The sequence below is a fragment of the Rhipicephalus microplus genome, chromosome X (genome assembly GCF_043290135.1).
Source record: "Rhipicephalus microplus isolate Deutch F79 chromosome X, USDA_Rmic, whole genome shotgun sequence".
NCBI lineage: Eukaryota > Metazoa > Arthropoda > Arachnida > Ixodida > Ixodidae > Rhipicephalus > Rhipicephalus microplus.
In genome coordinates, this window is record NC_134710.1 from 460,061,934 (window position 1) to 460,086,251 (window position 24,318).

Consider the following 24,318-nt stretch of genomic DNA (forward strand, 5'->3'; position numbering starts at 1 on the left):
GTAGGTATTAGCCAGGCTATAGTATGCTGGCTCTTTCCGATCGAGGAGTTCAATAAGGCGGCCTAGAGCATCGCAGCGAGAGTCACCCCTTAGGCTATAATGTGCAATATAGTCCTCTAGGGCGAGATACGGTCCAGCAAGATGATTGATTAGTGACTGAAATGTCTGTTTGTTTAGTTGATAGTGTGGAGGTATGTAAATAGTGCAGATGCTCACCAATTTATTGAACATGACAGCTCGGACAGCTACTGTCTGCAGCGATGTATGAAGGGGTAAATGTGTACAGGCTGTACCTTGATTAACTATTATGGCAGCGCCACCAGATGATGTGACCACATCATGTCTGTTCTTTTGAAAAATATTAGAATTGCGTAGGAAGCTGTTTAATTTTAGGCGTGTTTCTTGTACATACAGCAGTATTGGTGTATGTGTAAAAGTTCTTGATTTTCGTCGATATTCTTTAGGATTCCTACGACGTTGCACTGTATTATGTTATTTTAGATGTGTGGCGCTGTGTGTACAAAAAATGTTACTTCAGCTTACAGGGCCTTTAAGGGGCATCATAATTCGTCGTTTTGCTTTCTGTGCGCGCTCCAAAGAGTTGCGCCTATCCTTCGGCGCCTAAAGGTGCCCAACGAGTGGGACTTGAATCTATCACCTCTTGCGAGCTGTCGGATGGTTCCTGATGATAAGGCACTTTCACAGAAGTTTCGGACCTAACTGCGAGTGCAGTGGTTTGGAGTCCGGCAGACTCTGCAGTCTGCTGAACCTATTTGGCAGGAGGCGGAGCAGCACAGGCTGCTCCAGCCTTGGGCGCAGGTGGCGTGACTGCGGCCACACTGCATGTGACACTCAGGGGCGCGGAATGTTGCTGCGTGGCGCACTCATGCGCAAGAAAGGAGAGCGCTGTGTATAGAGGGAGAGGCAATAGCACGTCTCTTGATACGACAGAATGAATTTTACTTTGAGGTTAAGGATTTGTTTGTCCTTTTTTTAGAAAGGGCACGATCGTGACTTGGCGGGATGGTCCCCTTCGCAATTCATACAGCGGGTTGCAGCACTACAATTGTTCCGTGAATTTTCGTTGGAGCTACATTATGTGCAACTAGCGCACGCTTTAAAGCTTTGCAACTCATGTTCAAAGTGCTGACATTTGAAACACCAACGAAGATTTGGTTGGTACGGCCAAACACAAAGCTTGCAGTTGCTGGTCGCCATTAAATCGGTTGAGCCACTAGTACCAAAGGTGATATTTATAAGTTTCGTGGGTGTTTCTTTGTTGTCTCGTCATATCACTATTCTATGGACCCTCACTACATTCTGGTATTACCAGCCTTTCAATACCTCACTCTCCGATAATTCAAGAAGGTCCTCTTCAGAGGTGACACCGCGGACTGTGTTCCTAGATCTGCGTGGGCCTACGGAAACTGGGACATTCTCAAATTCTGCCAATTCAGATAAGTTGTATTGGAGCTTGTCGCGAACCTCCAAAAGAAGGTCGCTGCTTCCGAACGTAGTTACACGACGCCCTGGGTCGATTGCTTCATCAGTGTTTTGAGAAAAGAAAAGATGAGATTGCTTGGACTATTTTGTTCTCGTTGTGACTATGCATGACATAAAATTTGGAGAAGGACTGCTTCAGTTTCAAAAATAAGAACAGTCCTTCTGTGCGCCATGTTTTCAGGCGATGATCAGAAATGGTGAGAAAAGTTGGCTATACATATTTTGTAAAGTGAGGCGGCGATATTAGCCATCCCCACCGACTCCAACAAGGGGATGCCACAAGGTTAATAGTAAACACTTGAAGACGCCAGCCATGCGTCACCGCCATAACAGATTACAATTACCCAAGGTAGGGTAACTACACAGGATTTGGCCTCACCGCCTGGAAGTTTGCAAGTAAATGAACATGAGAAGATGACAGGACAGATAAAAAGTGACAGATAAAGATGAAGATGTAGAGAGAGAGAGAAAAGGGCGACTGGCTATTTATCTTGGGTGGGTCAGCCCAGGGGTGCAGTCCACGTGAACCTGGGGCCAAAGGGGGTTCATTGTGTCCACTTGGGGGGCCTTAAACTCCCGGCTCAACGCCCAAGGTGCTCTTTTCCCCAGACATGGTTAAGCCACGCATGGAGAGACGTGGGAGGGAGTCGAACCCCACCACCGTAGGCTTGGGTCCGGGTGTTGCCAAATACCTGCTTCCGCAGACGCCCTTGTGGAGAAGCAAAACGTTTATGAAGTTCTAAGAATCTAAAAACCAACGAAAACGTTGCGATGTTCCATGAGGGGATATCTCGGCTGTTACTGCAAGCCAAGGCCGCAATAGCAGAAGAGAAGAATGTGTGCTTCCTGATGCGGAGAAAGAACAGCTCTTTGCAGGACTCGTGCGCAATACGCCTGGTACCGTAGAAAAATTTTTCTGTGAAGCTACAATGATAGGGCGAATGATGAGGCAGCAGTATTCACAGTATAAGTGGTCGAACAACGTTGCCTTCCTGTCATCATCTGCAGCAATACTCAGCGGCACCTTCATCAGAGGCCTCATGGAGCTGCTTTGCAGCATTGTATGCCAGGAGATACAAAAGCTTCATGCAGTGTCTCCTGAGCCCCAGGTTGCTGCCCTAACGGACGTCCCCAAAGAGACTACAGCTGGCACAACCATTGGTGACGCTACCAGATGAAGCTCCTCTTCTGATGCAAACGTGAGCTGTACGCATTTTGCATCTGTGGTCAGCTATTCCTCCTAACCATACACTCTGCCGGTGACGCAGTACTCGGTCCCATTAGGTTAAGAGAACCCGCGAGTTATTGCGTGGAAGTGCAGTATGTGGCACACTCCTGAATATGTTCTTTGTAAGAACATCAAATAATATGCAACTCAACAGCTGCTCGCCGTTCGATACGCGCTACGAGGGAATAATTCATCACCCTGGCACGATGAGCTATCGTTCGGCATCTTGGCATTCACACGCACCTTGGCTCAGATTTGCAACCACAATTACTGGCCAAAGCTCGCACAAGACGTGAAGCACTATGTCAAAACCTGTTCTTAATGCCAGAGCCGCAAACCATCACCTCAATCTCTAGCCTGTTCTTTAGGGACTATTGTTCTGACTGTACACACCATTACAACAGATTGGTATAGACCCGCTCAGACCTTTCGCCAAGCCTCGCGATGGCAACCTCTGCATCGTCATCACTAAAATACTACACGATACAGCAAAAATAAAGCATTACCACGAGGCACCGACATCGAATTGCCACTTTTCCATAAAAAACTGTTCTCCACCACAAAACGGCAGAATTTGTAATAACTGACCGCAGAACAGCTATTAACGCCCCGATGATAAAGTATGTCCTCTGCAGATAAGTGAAACAGCTCAGATGAAAACTACTGCATAAAATCAACAATGCAACGGGCTTGCCTGTAGACTAAGGACGATCACCGACATGCTTTCTATGTAGGTTGATCGAGACCACGAAAATATCGATGACATTCTGCCGTATATTACGTTCGCTTACACAGTGCTGTTCAAGAGACTACCGGGTTCACACCCAGAGTGGTTGGAATAGAGCCAACCGCTATGGTGAATGCCATGCTACCAGACAGGTCCGACGACAGTATCAGTACGAACGACATCATATGAGTCGTGGAAGCACTTGACAAGCTCGCACTCGCAAAAATTATTAGCCATCAATGCATTGACTGCCAGTAGTACAATCCTCGTCATTGTGAGGTTATTCACACACCCAGTAATCAACCCTGGCTGTTGATTCCCATTTGCCTAAGAGGCCAGTTGGAAAAGTTATTTCAGCACTAAACTGGTTCCCATAGTTTTCGCGTGCCTCACTGATGCGAACTACTAAGTTCGCAGATACAGCTCGTCGATGTCGTCGTACACCGCAGCTAGACATCGTCCGTGTTTTCAGGAGGAAACAATTCTTCCAACGCTGACTGTCCATCAAACTTGTGCGTGAGCTTGTGAGAACCACGTCGCTGTTCCATCATGTGAGACTTGTGGGCATGCGTGTTTTCTCTCGTAATGACGCACCGGCATCGGGACTGTGCTCTCTCAAAGGGGTGAGGGTAATGCGACAATTATATTACCAGCTTCTATTACGCAATACTGCAGCTGGCGGAATCATATGCACCGCTAAGGAAAAAATCGCTGATGATTAGCAAGCAAAAAAAGGCGATGAGTTTACTTTAGCAGTGATCAAGAATAATTTGCAATTAATTTTGCGTTATATATGTTGTCCCACTAACTTTAGCCAGAGTTTAAAAACATGCCTGCACACGCAAATACGACGCGACCAAATGCATGTTGCTCAACGTTGCCTAGAGTTAGACTATTTTTTTGGGTTCTCAACTATTGTTTATAAGATTTGTTCCATTTTCTAACTTTTGAAGCAACGATTGATAAATTTCAATGATAAAGTTGTAGATCGGTTTGAAAAACATCCCACAACATAGTTCTGAGCTTTATATCTGGTAAGTATTAGTGTTTTTCTGCTAATTACAAATGCCTATGGAATATAAAAAATACCATTTGACAAACCCGCTCGCGTGTCAGAGCGCACAACCATTCTAGTGTTCCCTAAGGTTCCGCAGACAAACGATACGTTTTCCTCGCACCGGTTCATGACAGCAATAAGCAATCACAGTGGTTATAGCTTTTGTGGCCGATAGCAAAACGTGTTCATCCTAAAGCCACCACCATCGTTGAGTCCCGGTCGTGAAAGTATAATGAGCCAAATGCTATGGTCGTTTTTACGCGAAAAAAATCCATCGAGCACTTGTGATGGACTGTTGCAGATATCAAAACATAACGCGAAGATTTCTGAAACCACCTTTCCAAAAAAGAGGCATCAAGCTTTGCACAGCGGCATTACTCTCCCTGTAGGCATCGGCATTAGCGTGCTTCAACAGGATCATTTATGATGTATATAATTATTGAAAATAATTAAAGAGAATGCCATGAAAATTCCGTCAGTCGAACTCAAACATGTTTTATTTATTTCTATATCCCTACTGAAACGTTCCGTATGCCATGTCCAATAATTCCGTATGTTTCCTTAAAAATCTTACGGAAATATATGGAAAATATATGCAAAGTATATGCGATATACTTTGCATAAACACGCCCCTCCTCCAGCCCTGTTCTCTTTGCAGGTGAGCACCCGCCTATAGTAGCAGTAAGTGACTCATACTTAAGCACACGTGCCAAGCAGGAAGTCAATAATGCGCAGACAAGGAAGCGTGAGGCAGCCCACCAACATTGCGATTTTCCCTGACATTATTCTACTCATTCTGAGGAAGCCCTGCATGATTGCCTCAAACATTAGCGTCACCAACGCTTTGGCAGAGCAAGCGATGGAAACTCAACTAACGGAAACGCAACGAACAGCCTTGTAGCTGCAAAAAGTTTTTATTTTTTAGGAGCTTGTTCACAAACACAGCTGTAGCATCAAGCCAATTTTCGCAAGAACTAATTTATACAAGCACTCTTTTTTCCCGAAATCAATCTCCGAGTGGAATTTGTTGCCCCGAAACTCTACTCGTCTTTCCTTTTCACCATGAAATGCGCCTTGTGTTTCCTGGCTTTCACAATACTTGTTTGATTTAACAACTTGTTGTGTGCCTAAGAGTGTGGTGCTTTGCTTATGGATTGTGTTGCAGTGGGTGTACTCAGCCCTCTGGAAACGAGTATAATTTGATGGTGATTGCTATGTTTTTCTTACATTTCGTGTATACCAGTATCAATTTTGTTGTAACTTTGTTGTACCTTTATTTTACCTTTGAACTTGCTGTACCTTTCCTGCTTGGACCTTAAATGGTTCGCAGTATATGATAAATAAATAAATAAAACAAACTTCCTATGCTTGCGCCTTATTCGCTGGCCACAAGCGTCAACAGTAGTGCTGTCAGTGTACACTTCTCTGGTTACCAGTGAGGGCATTTTTGGCGGAGATTCCAATATTGCTCACTAGATGGCACACCGCAGTTCAAAGCGGAGGTCTCTCGCTCAGCCGAGTTCACCTTTGGTCTTCTGAACGTGTGGTCTTGAAACGCACACGTTCATGACATTGAACATAATCCCGTCCCGACCGTAACCCACGTGTTCCGCTTCACAGAGGGATGGAAACATTAACATGAATCGGTTCAGTCGATTAGATTTGTGGGGTTTAACGTCCCAAAACCACCATATGATTATGAGAGACGCCGTAGTGAAGGGCTCCGGAAATTTTGACTGCCTGGGGATCTTCAGCGTGCAAAGAATCGGTTCAGTCGTCTTCCCCAAATAATTGGAGAGTCCTGCGGGCTTGTTGCGGTCTATGTCAAGCTACTCTATGTGGCTGAAGATATCACGTTGCACTAACTAGCCAGAGCTATAATGGTCAGCACACCAATGTGAAGCTCTCGACCAGCATAGCACTGGTGGCCATGTACTGGGCACCAAAAAACATGTAAACTCAAAGAACACGTACGCCTCGTCACAAGCCGCACTGCACTGAAGCAACTGTCTTTAAGTGAGCTCCTGTTTGTTGTGGTGGACCAGTAAATATGGTGCTCTGCTGCTGATTCCAAGGCCGTCGTTTGATCTTAGAAGCGGCGGTTGCAATTTTATGGAAGCTGAATGTTTTTAATAGATGCACTCTACGGCGTAAGTGCAGGTTATACAAGACGAGATTAAAATTTGTGGAGGCCTCCTGCTTCTACCTCTTTTATACCCAGAAGGTGGATTTCGAACGTGATTTTCCGAATATCATTTTGATTATTACTTCTCGAATGATTCCCCGTCTCCACTTCATTAATAGGAGTGTCTACGCCTGCATCATACAATCGTCGTTATCCCGCGTAATTTTGCTCACGACATGCGCTAGGCCTGCCCGCCCAGTGTAAAGGGTAGGAAGCACGTTGTTCTGATTTGTTTAAGAATGGCGTGACAGAGAAGCCTAAAAGCCCTCTTAACCACACGAAAACTATTTGCGCCTTGTGTGTTGCATGGTTCTCAAACAATGCACGCATTTTAAATCGCCCAACTGTAGTCCTATTTAGGTTGTTCTCTACTGCAGTATCTCTGATTGGCAAACGATGAACATTTTCGCAGGGGTGAGGGCAACTGCGTTAAAAATGACGACCATCAAGAAGCTAAAACAAAGTTTCGCTCTAAAACGCACTGCACTGACGCATCACGAAAGCCCTACAATGCACTCATTTTTATTAAAATGTACTGCTGGATCCCTTCAGTAACGAGACATGCTACCTATGGTGGCTACACTCACCACTGTAGTCTGGGCAGCAGCCAACTGCTGTGGATGCCTAATGTAGTCAAAGGTAGGCGGCGGCGGGTTTGCAGCCATCGCGGGGTAATTCTGCAGAGAGTTTGATGCAAGCGCCGGTGTCGGAGTGGGCAAGTGGTATCGGTCGTGAACAGGCTGGCTACTGCTGTCACACAGCATCGCAGATGGGAGGGGTGCCACAGCTACGGTGAGTTGGGCCTCGACCACTGGGGGAGGGCTACTGAAAGGTGGGAAAGAAAAACTAAATTTTAGTGTTCGTATTGAACCGACATCACACTGGAATGAAGAATAAGATAGTGATGAACCTAGTTTGCACATTCATTTGCTTTTATTACACAGTATGCGGAGAAGTTCATATCGCGGTACCAGATATTGTACCGATTTACACTTATAAGGCACGCCTGGGGAAATGCACCATACAGTTCGAACACCTAATAATTTTGATGTGCACATAAGCCCTGCAGCATTACGCCTCAGTCGAAATGTGAACGGCGCAGACGGCATCGAACAAGCGACTTTCGGTGGCGTCACACACAGAAATGGTTGTGAAGCGTCGGTAGCGTCTGGGGGTCGATTTAAGTGCATTTCAAGTTTCTTTAGCTTCGGCATGGCCATTGTCACTACGTTCACACATGCTGAAACAATTGAGGCGAAATGATCAACTCCAAACGCTATTTGTGTGCACATCTGTTGAGGGTTGAAATATAGCAGGAATTTCTTAGAACGCAGTTCCAAAATTGCGTTTTCGTATTACTTTCATGTGTAAGAATGCCATTTCGTTGATTAGGAGACAAAGGAATTGTCATGTAGATGTGATAAATTATAATAATCTAGGACGTCCACTGCAGGCTGAAGGACTCTCCAATGTTCTTTCCGCCAGCCAATTTGCTCCTGTGCTTGCTGCTGCCAATTCATACCGGCAAAATTCCTAATGTCATCGGCCCACCTAACTTTCTGTCTGCCCTTAGCCGGTTCGCATTCTACGGTAATTCAGTCACTTACCCTAATGACCAGGGATTGCCCATTTCTTCTTGAATTCAATTATGATATCCCTAAACACGGTTTCTTTCCTGATCCACTCTGCTGTCTTCTCTCTTAAGTTTACACGCATCATTTTTCTTTCCATCGCTCACTGCGTCGTCCTCAATTTGAGCTGAAGCCTCTTTGTGAGCCCCCGCGTTTTTGCTCCATAGGTAAGTACCGCCAACATGCACCTTCTTTTCGAGGTATAATGGCGATATACCATTCATAATTTGAGAGTGCCGAAAGCACTTAATCCCATTCGTATTATTCTAGCTACTGCCACCTCATGGTTTGGCTCCGCGTTTTTTACCTATTCGAAGTAGACGTACTTTTTTTTACAACATGTAGTGCGCTGCTACCTATTTTGAAATGCTGTTCTCTTCTGAGGTTGTTGTTCAATACTTTCGTTTGCCATGTATATTTGTTATGTACATGTGCTCAAATATAATCATTCAACTTGACGTCCCGAAATCGCCATACCTAATGAAGGACGCCGCATTTGAGGGCTCCGAATGTTTCGACCACCTGGTTATTTCTTTTTACGTGCACCCTAATCTCTGTCCACAGGCCTGAATCATTAGCGCCCCCACCAACAATCTCAAGACTCTGCGACCTTCAGGTTAGCAGTCGGTTCGAATACAATATACTCGTGCTTTTTTGCAGATTTTGTACTTTTTTCTGAGTCAAAGTGCTTCTGGTTTAGTCATAGTTGTGATCGGTCATGAACAAAACTGGCATAAGCGAAAGATCACCGACTATCAGCTACAGCTTCCCAATGTGTCATGCACCAGTTTGCAGCATCCCAGTGTTCTTCTGGTTCAATACAATGTTGGCATTGGAACAGCGTAACTGCGTTTTTCAATGGGGCTGGTTGGTTTTATATGTCGAGTGTGGAAAAAAAATTGAATGTCAGAGTTGTAGGGAACTTCTTTGCAGCGAGCCGATCATTAACCTGACGGCGCTCTTTAAAAACAGAAAAGGTCTTTACCCACAGAACAGCACTATTATTGCGTGCAATCTGTCGAAACCAGTTTCCACTTAATGCACGTCGCATAAAGGGCTGCAGATCACCACAAACAGTCTGTTTGACGATATAAGATTATCATTCTTCTGTTTCAAACACAAGGATAAGATTCTACACAGCTATATTTCCACGAGGATAAGGTAATTTTTCAACCAATGAAGGTAGCGCCAAAAATTAGACGCATAAAGTGTCGAAGCTTCGCTTAATTAGGCACAATATTTTTTATTGTGATAGCAATTGTATAGAATCTATCGGCTAGTATTTTTCAGCGGCTTCGCCATTGCCCCAATATTGTTACGCGGCTCATGTGCTGGACTAGGAAAAGGAGGAAGAAGCGAGGAGAGTGAAAGGAGAAATTATGAGCAGCCTGGTCCTGTACGGCTCGCCATCTTAGCCTTCTACCACTATACCATAAACGCCTATGCGGACGTGATAGAGTGGTGAAGGTGCGGAGTACGAGAAGAAACGACATATCCACTTCCCTTTGGTCTTGGCCGAAGTTGTCACTTTCCCGGCCTGCCTAGTTTCTTCCTTGCCTACCGTGTCTAACAACAGAGATGCTCAGAAACCCGCGCTCAGCACTATTTTGCTGCATCTCCAAGAACCACGGCACTTTACAGGGAGTGCCACAGAGGACGTGGATGAGTGGATCACGTATTATAAGAAGGTAAGGAACTTCAACAAATGTGGTGGTGCTTCCCAACTATCACGCGTGGTTTTATACCTCATTGATGTTACCCTCGTTTGGTAAGAGAACCATGAATATATAATGACGACATTGGAAAGACTTGTTGAAAAGGTGAAGAAGTGTTCTGGTTACTCAGGTGCAAAAAAAAAGAAGCCCACTGAGCAGATTTGCACAGAGAGCCCACCTACCGAATGAGACCTACACTGTGTAGAGAGAAAAGATTTCAATTCTGTATAGGCTAGGCAATTCCGGCTGGTTAAGAAAACAGTGTGGAGAGTTTGTTGAAGGCAACCGCAGAGGATGTGTAGAACTTTCTTATAAGTAGAGAGAAACTGACTTCTGTTTTTTGCGTTGTACAGCACTTTCGTACTTCCGAAAGCTTGAAGCAGCACAGTATAGCGGCGAAGTTTGGTTGTCTGGAAAATGTCACCTAAGTGGCCAGTATATAATCGGCACAAGAGTGGTAACCTCGGTGAACGAATAAATCAATTAAGAGTGCATCGTTAATCGAATAACTTTAATCAATGTGCACTTTTCAAATAATCGACTAAAACATGGATTATACGATTACGCCACTGCCATTCCCACACCCAATACCGCCACCAGCCAATGGACATGAGCGCGAAGTGAGCAATACCGAGACGCACAAGTCAAGCGCTCGTTCAGTTTTTTACTACAGCGAATATTTTGACGCCAATACAACAAGCTGTCTGCGGCCCGAAGCCATTGGCATCAGACAAATGGATGCTATGAGCGTACCCTTTATAACGAGGTGGGGACACGTGTGCCACCAGGCTCGCAAGAAAAAAAAAACTATTCTTGGGTTGGCGTAATGCCATATCTATTTCGAGATAATTCATCTTAATGTAACACAGAAAAATATCAATTTGTGTACCATCTCTCGCCTCTTCAGGAAGAATGACCTCATTTTCCCACTATTTCTGTCCATCTCAACTGTTCTGCCACGAATATTCGTGCCATCTCTTACCGTCTATTTCGGGCGTTTTCAACTTTTCATGTTTGTCCCTGAAACCCAAAGTCTCATCTAAGCTTGTGCCCACATGTATACCTGGGTTGATATTGCCGCATTTATTCAGAACATGTTCAATTGTTCCCTTAACTAACCCACAGCATGTACACTGTTCTTTACTGAGTCTTGCTTTATGACTACGCGTTATAAGGCAACCCGACCTCGCTTCAAGCAGTAAAGCGCTTCCAGTTGAATTATTATAAAACCTCTTTCCCCTTATTTTGTTCTTGCCCTTTTGGTAGTTACTGAGAGCCGAATTATCTTCCATCAATATAATCCAATGGACATTCTCCGCCTTTAACTTGTCACTTCGTGATCCTTGTTTTCTTGCCATGTCACCCACACTGCCAGCAGTATATTTACTGGTGAGTCTCCCACTTCTTTTTCTCCACTTTATGTCCACGGTCTTTCTATACAAATACCTGAACGCCTTCTCTGTTCATTTACTCTCATTCATTTTTCTAAGCCTCTCTTAGAATCTCATTTTGCTCTGAGATTCTCATACTTCAAAGCCCGTCCATCCTATATCTTCCTTTACAGCCTCATTCATGGTCTTTGCGTGAGCACCCAACGCAAGACGTTCCGCAGTTGTTTGATTTACATCTATTTCTGATTGTACTTCTGACTTCATGCACATCACTGAGTGCGCATGAGTGTGCAAATGTAAGCACTGGAACCATAAGGCCTGTCCACAGACCACGAAGCACTTCGTGCCTATTATATACCCATAATGCTCTATGCGTTAATTGACGTATGCATGTGGGAGGTAGCGGCCAGATACTGCACCAGGGTGGCTAATCCTGCTCTGGTGAGGGAGTGCTTTACCGGCGGTGGTTTCCGGTGAGGCCGCACCCCAGGCTTCTTAATGCAGTTCCATCACCACGCGGATTTTTTTTAATATCCGGTTGGGAACTGCACGACACCGGAATTCGAACCACGGACCTTTTTGCATGCGAGGCGGACGCTCTAACCACTACGCCATTGCTGCACTACTGATGACATTGCATTGCTGAGTAACTCAGGGAACGGATCTCAACTCATGATAGCGGAGTTAGACGAAGACAGCAGAAAGGTGGGTCTTAAAATTATTCTGCCGAAAACGAAAGTAATGTACAACAACCTCGGAACAGAGCAGCGCTTCTAGGTAGGTAATAGTGCATTTCAAGTTGTAAAAGACTGTCTACTTAGGGCAAGTAATAACCGCGGAGCCGAACCACGAGATTGAAGTAACTAGAAGAATAAGAATGGGGTGGAGCACATTTGGCAAGCACTCTCAAAATACGACAGGTAGATTGCCACTATCGCTTAAGAGAAAGGTATATAACAGCTGTATCTTGCCGGTACTTAGCTACGGAGGAGAAACCTGGAAACTTCCAAAGAGGGTTCAGCTTAAATTGAGGAAGACGTAGCAAGCAATGGAAAAAAATGGCAGGTGTAACCTTAAGAGACAAGAAAAAAGCAGAGTGGATTAGGGGACAAACGGGGGTTAAGGATATCATAGTTGAAGTAAACAAGAGGAAATGGACATGGGCCGGGCATGTAGCACGTAGACAGGATAACCGCCGGTCATTAAGGGTAACTAACTGGATTGCCAGAGAAGGGAAGCGGGTTAGGGGGAGACAGAAGGTTAGGTGGGCAGATGAGATTAGGAGGTTCGCGGGTGTAAATTGGCAGCAGCAAGCACAGGACTGGGTTAACTGGCGGAACATGGGAGAAGCCTTGGTCCTGCAGTGGGCGTAGTCAGGCTGATGATGATAATGATGATGATGATGATGAATAATGCTCTCTGCTTCATTTTTGAAGCATTCCTTTTTTCCTTTGCTGTCGATGTTTTTTACTGCACCTCCATATATCTTTCTCCCTCATTAACCCATACTCTGAGGTGCTTGTAATAGCTTACCCTCAGTATTTTTTGGCGCTGTTTTGAGACAGCCTGGTATTTGTGACCATTGAATACCACGATTCCACAATTTTTTGCCCTAAACCCTGGTCCTAGTTGCTCGCCTTCCCTTCCACATATTGTAAGCGCGATATTCACAGCATTTCACCTTCATCTTCTTCATGGGTATATAATCATCATCACGGTTAACATTATCTTCGAAGCGTTATCAGGCGATTCCGTGTAATAACGCCCGAAGAATACACATCAATAGAACTTCTATAGCCCGTCGTCGACCATACTGTGTCTCTTCTAGTGAACGCTAGATCATCGACAAGCACGTTGCTGATATGCTCAGGCAATATACCATCCGTCCCACTGCAAGTCCTTGGTTGTCCCCTGTCTTTCTCGTTCGCAAGAAAGATTGCTCGGTGCGATTCTGCGTTGACTACCGCGCATTGAAAAAAAAACGATCTGAAAAGACGTATACCGCTCGCCTCGCATTGATGATGCCTTCCATTCCTTACAGGAAGCGGAATATTTTTCCAGTCTTGACCTGCGCTCCGGTTATTGGCAAAATCTAATGCACTAGGATGACAAAAAAAAAACCTGCATTTGCCCCATTCGACAGACTACCAATTTAACGTCATGCCTTTTGGCCTCTGAAATGTGCTAGTAACATTTATTTATTTATTAATACTGTCAGCCCTCTCTTTAGGGCTCTTTTAGGGAGGGTACAACGAAATACAAATCAAACAATATACATCTATTTCAGGTGGTAGCGCAATCAATTAATACATGCGTATCACTTTATCAAATTGGCAAACACTGCCTGCATTTACAGCAATGCCTGGTTACGCATTACAAGGCTTAAATACAGCTGGGATAAAAGAATACAAAGGAACTCATACCAAAGAAACATGCAGGTCATTATTGGTCAGCTCAACTATTAAAATACATGTACAACCATTTTTCGAATAGGCAAGAACAGCAATGCCTGGCAATGCATTCCAAAGCTCAATCGCAGCTGGAAAAAAACAATAACAAAACACATCACTGCGACAAGAGTATGGTACTAAAACACAGTCATGATTAACCCGACTGCTTTGTTTCCCTGGCCCTTTTAGTACATATCTTTGTTCATTTTTAGTTGTCCTTGCAAGATACCGAAAAGCGCTTTCAACAGGTTGTTTTGTCTTCGTACCTCAAGTAATTACAGTTCACAGGACTCCAACAACTGCATGACGGAATCTAACCGGTGGTAATTCGTGCATATGAAGTGGACGGCACGGCGTTGAACTTTTTCCAATTTTGTTTTCAGGCTGTCTTGATGAAGACTCCACACGACTGAGGCATAATCTATCAGTGGTCTGATAAAAGTTTTGTAAGCCAGAAGTTTGATATCTCGCGTAGCTAGATGCAGTTTTGTCTTGAGAAACCCGTGTCTGATTCGCTTTCAAGTACACATTGTCTGCGCGTGTAGGCTTTGCCAATTTTTGAGTAAGAGTGACTCCTTATTATTTAAATATAGCATGAAGGAGTAAATTCCCGTCGATACAATATGAAAGGGCATAAAGACTCTTTTTAGTCATATGTGTATTTGTTGATATTTTGTAGTTTACTTTCAGATTCCATAGGTTACACCAATGACTGAATTTTTGCAAGCAATGACAAATTCTAACTCTATAGTGCTTACTCGTTACAGTAAAATAAATTAAACAGTAATCTGCTTAAATATTACTTGTACCCGGTGTTCAACCATATAAAAGAGCGTTTATATATATCAGAAATACCGAAGGGTCAAATACCGAACCCTGGGGAACACCCAAAAACACTTGGAGTGGACGTGACGTGATGAGCTGTTATTTATTTATAATGTCTATGTTTCTTTACTCAAGTATCCTTTTATGCGAGTCACTAGTATTCTACCAATTCCTTGAAGCCTAAAAATTGGCTTTTTATGAGTCACTTTATCAAAATTTCTTGCAAAGTCTATACAAAGGACGTCAATATGTTGTTTATTGTCTAAAGCTGCTGCAAGATCGTTCATAACCTTGATTAGTTGGATGATTGTCAATAGTTCAGCTCGAAAGTGATGATGTGATTAGTATAATAGGTTGTTTTGTTCAAAAAACTGTTAAATTTGTTTGGCGATGACGTGCTCTAAAATTTTGCAACTAATACATGTGAGTGAAATGGAGCAGTAATTGTTTAAAAGTCACTTTTTTGTATACCAGTATGACAACTGACCTGCGCTAGTTCATGGGTAAAGAATGGGTATTTAGCAATAGCTCAAATACCCCTTTGAACGATTGATGGACACTGTATTGCGGGGACTTAAGGGGAAGACATGCTCATGTTACCTGGACGACATCGTGCTATTTTCTCCATCATTTGAACAGCCCTTGCAGTGCGTAGATGAAGTTCTGACATGTATCACAGCTGCTGGTCTTCAATTCAACACCAAAAAGTGCCACTTTTCTAGCAAAAGTATTACAGTACTCGGACATGTTGTCAGCATAGATGGCAACCAGCTTGATCCCGAGAAGATTGTCGCCTGTCTTCGCTCCCCGGTGCCTCATCGCTCCAAAAACGTTCCGAAGCATTCATCGCCTTGAGTCGTACTTTCAAAGCTTTATACAAGACTTCGCCACCATTTCTGTTTCACTTCACCAGCTCCTTTCTTTGAGAACGTCATACTTATGGTCAGACGCAAGCCAAATGGCTTTTGACACCTTAGAACATGTTCTCACATCTGAGCCAGTAATTTGTCATTTCGATAACACTGCTCCAATCTCATTCATACTGATTCAGCGGACACAGACTCGGCGCTGTATTTTTGCAACGAACAGAGTGTTATGGCGAGCGCGTCATCGCAAACGCAAGTCGCACCCTCACAGCAGCCGAGAAAAACTACACAATAGACGAGCAAGAGTGTCTCGCTATTGTCTGGGCCATCCAGAAGTTTAGACCTTATCTCCACAGCCGCCACTTTCCTGTCGTTACCACCACGCTTTGCGCTAGTTGACGTTAAAGTATTTATCTTTATATCCTGGTCACTGGATACTTCGTCTTCACGAATACGACTTCAACGTTAACCTAAAAATCCGGCAAGAAACGCAACGGTGCCGACACCCTTAGCCGCAGTCCTTTACCGTCTTCGTCCGACAACCCTGACATGCCATCCGTGAGTGACCCCGCCAACGCGTCTTCGTGCGCTCATTCAATCGCCGCTGTCCATTTTCCTTCTACATTCCGCAACGAGGCTTTAGCGCCCCACCAACGCAGCGACGGTTACTTCCGCTGTATATTGCGGCGTCTTCAAGCCTTGTCTCGTCCTCCTAACGCCCGCGCCCACCTACAGCTGCGGAACTTGAATACTGAAAACTGAATCCTTTACCGCTTTGCTTTCCACCTTGAAAGAGTGCGCTCGGTTTCCCTCGTTCCTCCACCTGTAAGGGCGCAGATTTTCGAAGCGTTTAACGATGACCCCAAGGCTGGGCATCTCGGTTTTCACAACAGCTATGAACGCATCCGCAGTTTTTTGCCTAGCATGGACTTTCCACCTGCGTAGCGCGATATGTTGCGTCATGTTAACTCTGCCAACACCGCAAGCCACCCACTTCCTCTTCGGCCTGACTCCTAGAATCTCTTCCGTGTCTTGACGCTCCCTTCGATGTCATTGGGATTGACCTCTAAGGACCACTACAAATATCAGCTAGCGGCAAGCACTGGATTGTCACAGCAGTTGACCAATTGACCAGGTATGCCGAAACAGTGGCACTCCCTTCAGGATCGGCGGAGGACATTGCCACTTTTTTCTGGAGGGGATATTCCTGAGACACGGCACGCTACGTATTTATTAGGCGAACGCGCCAAAGCGTTTCTCTCGAAAGTACTCGAACACATTCTACACGCGTGTAACACCATATATGAATTGGCTTACAGCTACCATCACCAGACTAAAGGCCTCACAGAGTACCTCCATCGAATTTTATCTGATGTGATATTCATGTATAATAACGCCGACCCTACCATCCTGCCATTTTACATTTGCGTATAATACCGCTACGCAGCGCACCACGGGCTATTCCCTATTGTTTCTCGCCTACGGTCATCAACTGACATCTCCGCTAGACGTCTTTTTTGACGTCCCTGTGAACTCATCGGCTTCATCAAGTGAACACTTTATGTCTCGCCTGCCCGCTTGTTACCGACGCGCCGGCCAGAATACAGAGGCAAGCCAACAAGAGCGCAAGACTCGATACGATGAAGTCCGTTGCGTTGTTCACTAAAATACTGGAGACGAAGTAGTTCTGTGGACCCCAACGCGAGTTTTTGGACTGTGTGATAAGCTTCACTTGCGTTTCATTGGCCCCTATGCTATACTCGAGCAAACGTCTCCTGTGGACTATCAAGTAACTCTCGTTGTCATGCCTTCTGACGGCCGTTTTCGTGGCACGCAAGTTGTTCACGTGTAGCCCTTAAAACATTTTGTGCGACGTACACCACCATAATAAAAGCAGCCTTGTTAGCCACTTCCGCATGATGGGGAAATAAGTGTTAGCGTAATATTCACAGTATTTCACCTTCACCTTCATTATCCGTGTATAATCATCACGGTAAACGTCATATTCGTTCGAAGCGTTCGTCTGGCGATTCCGCCTAATGAAAGCCGTCCCAACCCCAATGCTGCTACTGTCTTGCAATATATCTAGCAGCCGCTATCTATCATCTTGACTGTCCGCCGATGGGACAACATCGTCTGCATGAAATAGACCAGGAAACTTCCACTGAACCATGGCGCCAGCCTGTTTATGTGACAGAATTAACCCAATGTTGCTACCCTCCAGCACTTCTGCCATCATCGCCATGGACAGCATAAATTACAGTGGTGACAAACAATATTCCTGACTAAGGCCTTTGTTAATTTCAACACTGTCATTGCTAGTTATACCTTCCCAATCTATGTAAACTGTATTTTCTCTGTATATTTCGCTCAAAAGCTGTACACAGTCGTCACCTATGCCAACTTCCTTCAATATGTCCCACAAAATTTCCTTATTAGCGTTGTCATACGCCCCAGTGATGTCCATATAAGCTACTTATAAGGGCCTCCTTTCTATTTGAGATATTTTTATACACACAGTAAGAACAAATAGGTTATCCTCTAACTGCCTGTCAATTTGGAATCCATTATGAAGTTCTCTCAAAATATCATTTTGCTCTGCCCACGCTTCTACTTTTAATTTAAATGCCTTTTCTGCCAGCCCATCTGACACATATGTAATGGTAAGTGAATGTTAACCTCTTCTCCCTTGCCTTTGTAGAATAAGTTCATTCTACTTTTATGCAAAGTGTCTGGTATTTCCTTCTCCTGTAAGAACCCTTCTGCGGACTTCAGCAAAGATTCTTTAGTGTTATGTTCTTGTTCATTAATAAAGCGGACGAGACCGCCATCTAAGCCCTGAGTAGTGCGCTTAGGAATTTCGGCTTTGACCTTCTTTCGAATAAAATTCTCAAGTACTACCTCTTCCTTGGTGACACTCTTTTCCATACTTTTACTTCCCGGAAAAGTCCCCTGAGTGACTTTTTTAAAGCGATTCTGCTGTTACCTTTCGCATATAACTTAGCGCTTCGTACCCTTCCAATTTACCTCTTCCTTCATCTGCCATAGGTTTTTTCATTTTGACAGACTTCCTACCTAGCGCTTTTAAGTGGCTCCAAAATAGTCTAGGCGTGGCCTTCTTTTCGTGCATCTGCCATCAAGGGTTTACTTTTACCTTTATTTTTGCCCCAACCAACCCCTGCACGATGGCTTTTTCCCTATATATATTTCCCACATTTGGCTTAGTTCATCCTGTGGCCACTTCCTTTTTGCCAGCCTGTGATCCTGTGATACCTCACGTCGCTCCTCGATCGCTTCGCACATTTCTCTGTTCCACCAAATATTTGGCGTTTTCTTTCTTTTCTAGCAAGTAGTTTTCTTCTCTTTTTCCGTCTGCCTTGTCATTACATGTAACAGCTCAATATACTGCCAGTCTTTGCCCGGTAGTTTTCTACTTCTTCCTCGACTTGTGTGTATATTCGTTACCAGTGCGTCATTCAAATACGAGCTTCGTAATTTTCATTCTATGCCTTAATTTTCAGTTTTACATCCAATTTGTAGCATTATGCGTTAAAGATCACTACCCAAGCTGTTGATGCCTTCCTCGTCTATTCTCAGTTCTCCAAATTGGCAATAGATTCCCTCTGGCATAAGGCAATATTCAATGCTCGATTGCCTGTGTCCAACTTCCCACGTGATTCGCCCCTCAAATTAGGCCCCGCGTTAAGCATCCAAAGATTATGTTGCTCGCAGAGATCTAGCAATAACCTTCCATTAGTGTCTGAATATCCGTCAAGGTCCTGTATGTGAGCTTTGATGTTCCCTAGAAGCAATATTTTGGCCTCATGACCAAATTGTTGGATATCGGTGCTTGTGCAATTCACTATCTCCAGATTCTTTTCCTTGCAGCTATTTCCCGTCCACAAGTAAGCTACACGTAGCCACGTTTTCTTTTCCCCTACTGTGCCAGAAACCCAGATGGGCTCTGAACACGTTTGCTTTAGTCTATCCCCTTTGCCTTTGCTATGGATTAGCATTTCATTATTATGCACCTTTCCTTTCTGATATTATTCTGTTGCATCCTTTCGAAGTATAATTCAGAAGCTCTGGTGGCTCTTCCAAATCACTAAGGTTTGTTTCTGTAACCTCACAAACACCTATCTGTTCCTTGTTTAACTGCTCGTCAATCTCTAACAGTTTTGCCTTTTTTCTGCCGCCATGCATGTCAAAGCTAATTGGAACACATGCCTTCTCATTTCTGTAGCCTTTTCTCTGGTTTTTCGCTTTACCTCCTGTCAAAGAGTTCCCCAGGTTGTTTTGCTCGTCACTAGATATTCTGGACCTCGAAGGCTCCACGTGCCCCCCAAAATGCTACCGCACGTCCTGAAAGTCACCAACCCACCTCATGACTTAGCCTCCTATTGAAATGAATTCTGTCACGTTGAGCCTCCCGCACCCCCCCCCCCCCCCCCCTATGCACCTCTCTGTTTATTTCAATTACCTCAAAGCCTTTATCTTGACTTATCTGCCATATCTTTTTGCGTCGACAACCACTCTGCAGGTAGCCGTCACGCGCCGGTACCTGCGGTATCATGCATACCACTACCAATAATTAAGGGGAAATGGCACATGTCATTGATCCCTTTGGCCATGGTGGTCGCTGATCTTGCCGATTGTTTATTCAAGACATCGCTTAGACCACCCGCAATTATCACAATGTTTCGTCCATTAGCTTTAGTTGGGAGTTTTGCGCTCGCGTGCCTCATCACCGATTCCACTTTATGTTCTGGGAACACCCCAATAGAAACCTTCTTGTCACCTCTTACCCTCTTTTTGATTGCTTCTGCGCATTGATTTAAATTTGAGTCTCTTGCGATTATTGCTCCGACGTTTTTGCTAGAGTGTTGTGCACCTGGAGGTTACTTACACTTGTACCGCCGGCTTCTTTGACCCCTCCGACCCCCACAACTACTTTGCTGAGGCTGGGTCCTTTTACCATTGAACCAATTGAACCTGTTTTTTCTTAACCTGTCCCCTTTTTCCTCTGTGCTGTTCTGGGTGCTGTTTCCCAACCGTTCTCACCATCGGCTGCTCTTTTGTTCATCTCGCCCACCTTCGCAGGTGTCTCATTGGCTGACCTAAGCCTTTCTCCCATAGCCTTCGTTTTTTCTTGCTTTGTCGCCAACACAGTTTCTAGCTCTGCGATTCTCATCATCAGTTCTGTATAGGCAACCATCATTTTCTCTAATTTTTCCTCGACCTTACATTGGTCACACTTCGCGCCAGCTTCCTCTGCATTTACATTCACACTACCTTTGATTTTTGAACCCATCCCACATCCTGAACAATTTGCAGTCTTTTTCACCATGCCTTATTTACAGTATTTTGACACGAATTCACAAGTGTCCACGACTGGCTCAATTGTGCCGCATGACATTTACAGGACGCGACGTACGACGAACACTCCTCTAAGTAAAAAAGGTCTAGCTCCACTACAAAAAAATTATGTGGTCAGTGTACCTCCACACACACACGAACACAAGAACAAGAAAAACACATGAACAAGAAAGATACCTGGTGACTAACCCGCAACCACCGTAGAACGTAATAGGTGCAAAAAGGTTTACACTATTGCCTTATTAATAACAACAAGCTCGAAGCATGCAGAAACACTTATCTGCACAGTCGATCCGGAGACCTCACAAAACACATCTATAGACCACCAAATTAACTGTCCAATCTCGAGATCTTAGAGTGGCGTTTTCGTGCGTGGAACGGCAATTTGTCGACGCCACTCCAAGCACGCTGCAGCAGCCGCTGCTTCTGTGGGAGCATCGTATGCTATTGGCGAGGACATTGTCCAACGAACAGCCTCGCGAGGGTCAACACTTGCAACGAATGTTTTGGAGGGCAATTATGAGTTTTTCTAGTTGCGGCACTATCTACAGAGCCAAGAATTCTTCTAGATAGCCGACGAGTGCGCCGATGCCATCGACCGCATTGCAGGTAAGAAAGTGAAACTGTGTGAATGTTCTCGTTCGTCATCTGCAGTTTCCACCATGCGATACCAAATAGTTCGGGTGTTTTTTTTGACATTTCAATAAGCGTGACGTTCTCCAGCATCTACAAGCATGTAAGTACAGCTTGCTAATCATTGCGGTATCTGATCAACGGCGCGGTGATGTACGACGCAGGTGAAGTTGTTGAATGGTTAGTCGGTGGAGTCAATGGAGGTCTCATAAACATCGGGGCTCTGGTCCTGCAAACACGTGGTCTTCCGAACCCACCCCACAACGTCCCCATGGTGATCAAGTGCTGCGCAAGGGTGAAGTACTAATCTGTGCCTCGTGGTTCATCCGCCACTGAAAAGGACGTTAGCTTTCACAACAATTCTAAAGAGAAGGGCACGTGTGCCCTTCATCTTATGATATTTTTTCTCCAACACAACGATTGGGGCAGTACACGCGAGTACATGACTGAAAATCACTTATATTTGCCACTCTGGCATTCGCAAACAAAGCATGAGATATTTACTGCATAGCAGCATAAAATTACCAAATTTAAGATAACAGTCTTCGGATGGCAGCTATGGGCGTCGGCAGGGCGCAAGCTTGCGATGTATCACAGTAAGAGGAGTGTTCATTGATTTGTGGGGTTTAACGTCCCAAAACCAGCATATGATAATGAGAGACGCGGTAGCGGAGGGCTCCGCAAATTTCGACCACCTGGGGTTTTAACGTGCGCCCAAATCTGAGCGCACGGGCCTAAAACATTTCCGCCTCCATCGGAAATGCAGCCGCCGAAGCCGTGATTTGATCCCGTGACCTGCGGGTCAGCAGCCGAGTACCTTAACCACTAGGCCACCGTGGCGGGGCAGTAAGAGGAGTGTTGAGAGAGGGACAAGTGCTGATGTGACGCTGGGAGGGGGCAAATTCTGTCTTATTGCACCTCCTCGCCGATGCTAATGGGCTGCAGTTTGTCTCAGTAATGTTTGTTCAGTGTGAGTGACATTACGAAGTAGTTCATACATATACCGCACAGGGCCGCCGCTTGGGTATACGAAGATGTCAAATAGTTATCGCTTTATATATATCTATATATAGTGTTCCGAAGAGAGAGGCCCCGCAGGCCTCTTGGCTAGCGTGTTGCGGGGGCCAACGCCGGGCAGGGAGCATCCTGGCAGTGGTAAGGCAAAGGGCAGCCAGAAGTAAACAAAGCGTTTCTTTTACAACCGATTGTTACACATGGCCAGGACGTACATGGCTGTAGGGGCCGTTTATTCGGTCACGACGGGAAGCGTCAAAGCGGCCAACAGGTTGATCGCAGCGTCGTTCTTTTTCCTATTTCTTCAGCTCGGGGCGGCAGGCACGTTCATCCATCTTCGTTTTCTTTCCAGGTATGCGCAACATTCCTCTGCTCGCAGAAGAAGCCCACCCCCGGGCGATTCAATCGATTCACCTTGGTGTGTACAGCTTCAGTCGAGTGACTTGGACTGCTTGAGTTTAGCTGCTCTTCTACGATTTCTCGTTAAGCAAGCTATTGCGTACGTGACTCCCGTAAGCTTGTTTAGAACAAGAAACAGTCCGTGATATGTGGCCAGAAACTTTTGGCATAACCCGCGTTTTCGTACCGGAGTCCAGAGCCACACTAAGTCACCCGGATGGTAAGTTACATGCCGGTGGCGGACAACGTAGCGTGCCTTAGATCGGTCTGGTGAAGCTCAAGTGCGTAAATGAGCAATACAATGTGCGTCTTCTGCAAGGCAGAGGATTTCGGCGACAGAGAGGTTCTCGTGCGTCGAGAATGGCAAAACTGTGTCGAGCTTGTGCTGCGGCAGTCGTGCGTACATCAAGGAAAAGAGTCTATTGCCAGTTGTCTCGTGCTTTGCGGTGTTGAACGCGTACGTTATAAATGGTAGCACATCATCCCAGCTCTTTTGGTCAGATTGCACAGACATAGAGAGCATGTTTACAATTCTTCAATTAGTGCGCTCCGTGAGCCCATTCGTTTGGGGATAATATGGCGACTAGTAACGAAGGCGGGACTCACTCAATCGAAGCAGCTCTTCTACTACATTGGCCGTGAATTGCCGTCCACGATCACTGATGATCACGTGAGGTAGGCCATGTCGGATTATAACCTCCTGCAGCAGGAACACAGAGGTCACTAGCAGTTGCGGTTGGTATGGCTGCCATCTCGCAGTATTGTGGGAGGTAATCGACGCATACAATTATTCAGCGATTGCCCTTAGCTGACCTTGGAAAATGGCCCACGAGGTCAATGCCCACTTGTGGGAATGGTGTGCTGGGAAGTGGCAGGGGCTGTAGAAGGCCACCCGGAGCAGTGGATGGCCGTTTGTCGCGCTGACACTGCGTGCAGCTGGCCACATACACCTAGACAGACTGTCGCATTCTAGGCCAATAAAAGCGTTCCTTAGCATGGTAGAACGTCCGCGCAGAGCCTAAATGTCTGGGCTTAAGATCGTCGTACATAGCACTTATCACCACTGGCTGAGGGCTTTCCGGCACCACCAGGAGGAAACGTGCGCCACTGCTGGAACTATTTTTATACTTGAGTCTGTTCGGAAGAAAAAATTGCATGCTGTATGAGCTGTGCAGAGCGATGATAGTTTGGTGTCCTTTTGCTGTTGTTCTTTCAAAGTGTGGAGGTCGGGAAACTTTGGTGACGAAGCTACGAGGTGGTCGACGTACTTGGCGTCACACTCTGTAGCTCCGCCGCGGTGGTCTAGTGGCTGAAGTAC

General features: G+C 45.3%; 1 protein-coding gene across 6 annotated transcripts in view; it reads right to left on the reverse strand.

Moving 5' to 3' along the window:
- The window catches only part of LOC119160839 (uncharacterized), a 274,511-nt gene that overhangs the window by 85,314 nt on the left and 164,879 nt on the right, over nt 1–24,318 (reverse strand). For 5 of the 6 annotated variants that reach the window (XM_075880678.1, XM_075880677.1, XM_075880675.1 and 2 more), the window contains one exon: nt 7,288–7,525. In XM_075880678.1, the coding sequence (XP_075736793.1) occupies nt 7,288–7,525 (238 nt within the window). The remainder of the gene's footprint in view (nt 1–7,287; nt 7,526–24,318) is intronic. The other variant, XM_075880676.1, reaches the window with a different exon arrangement.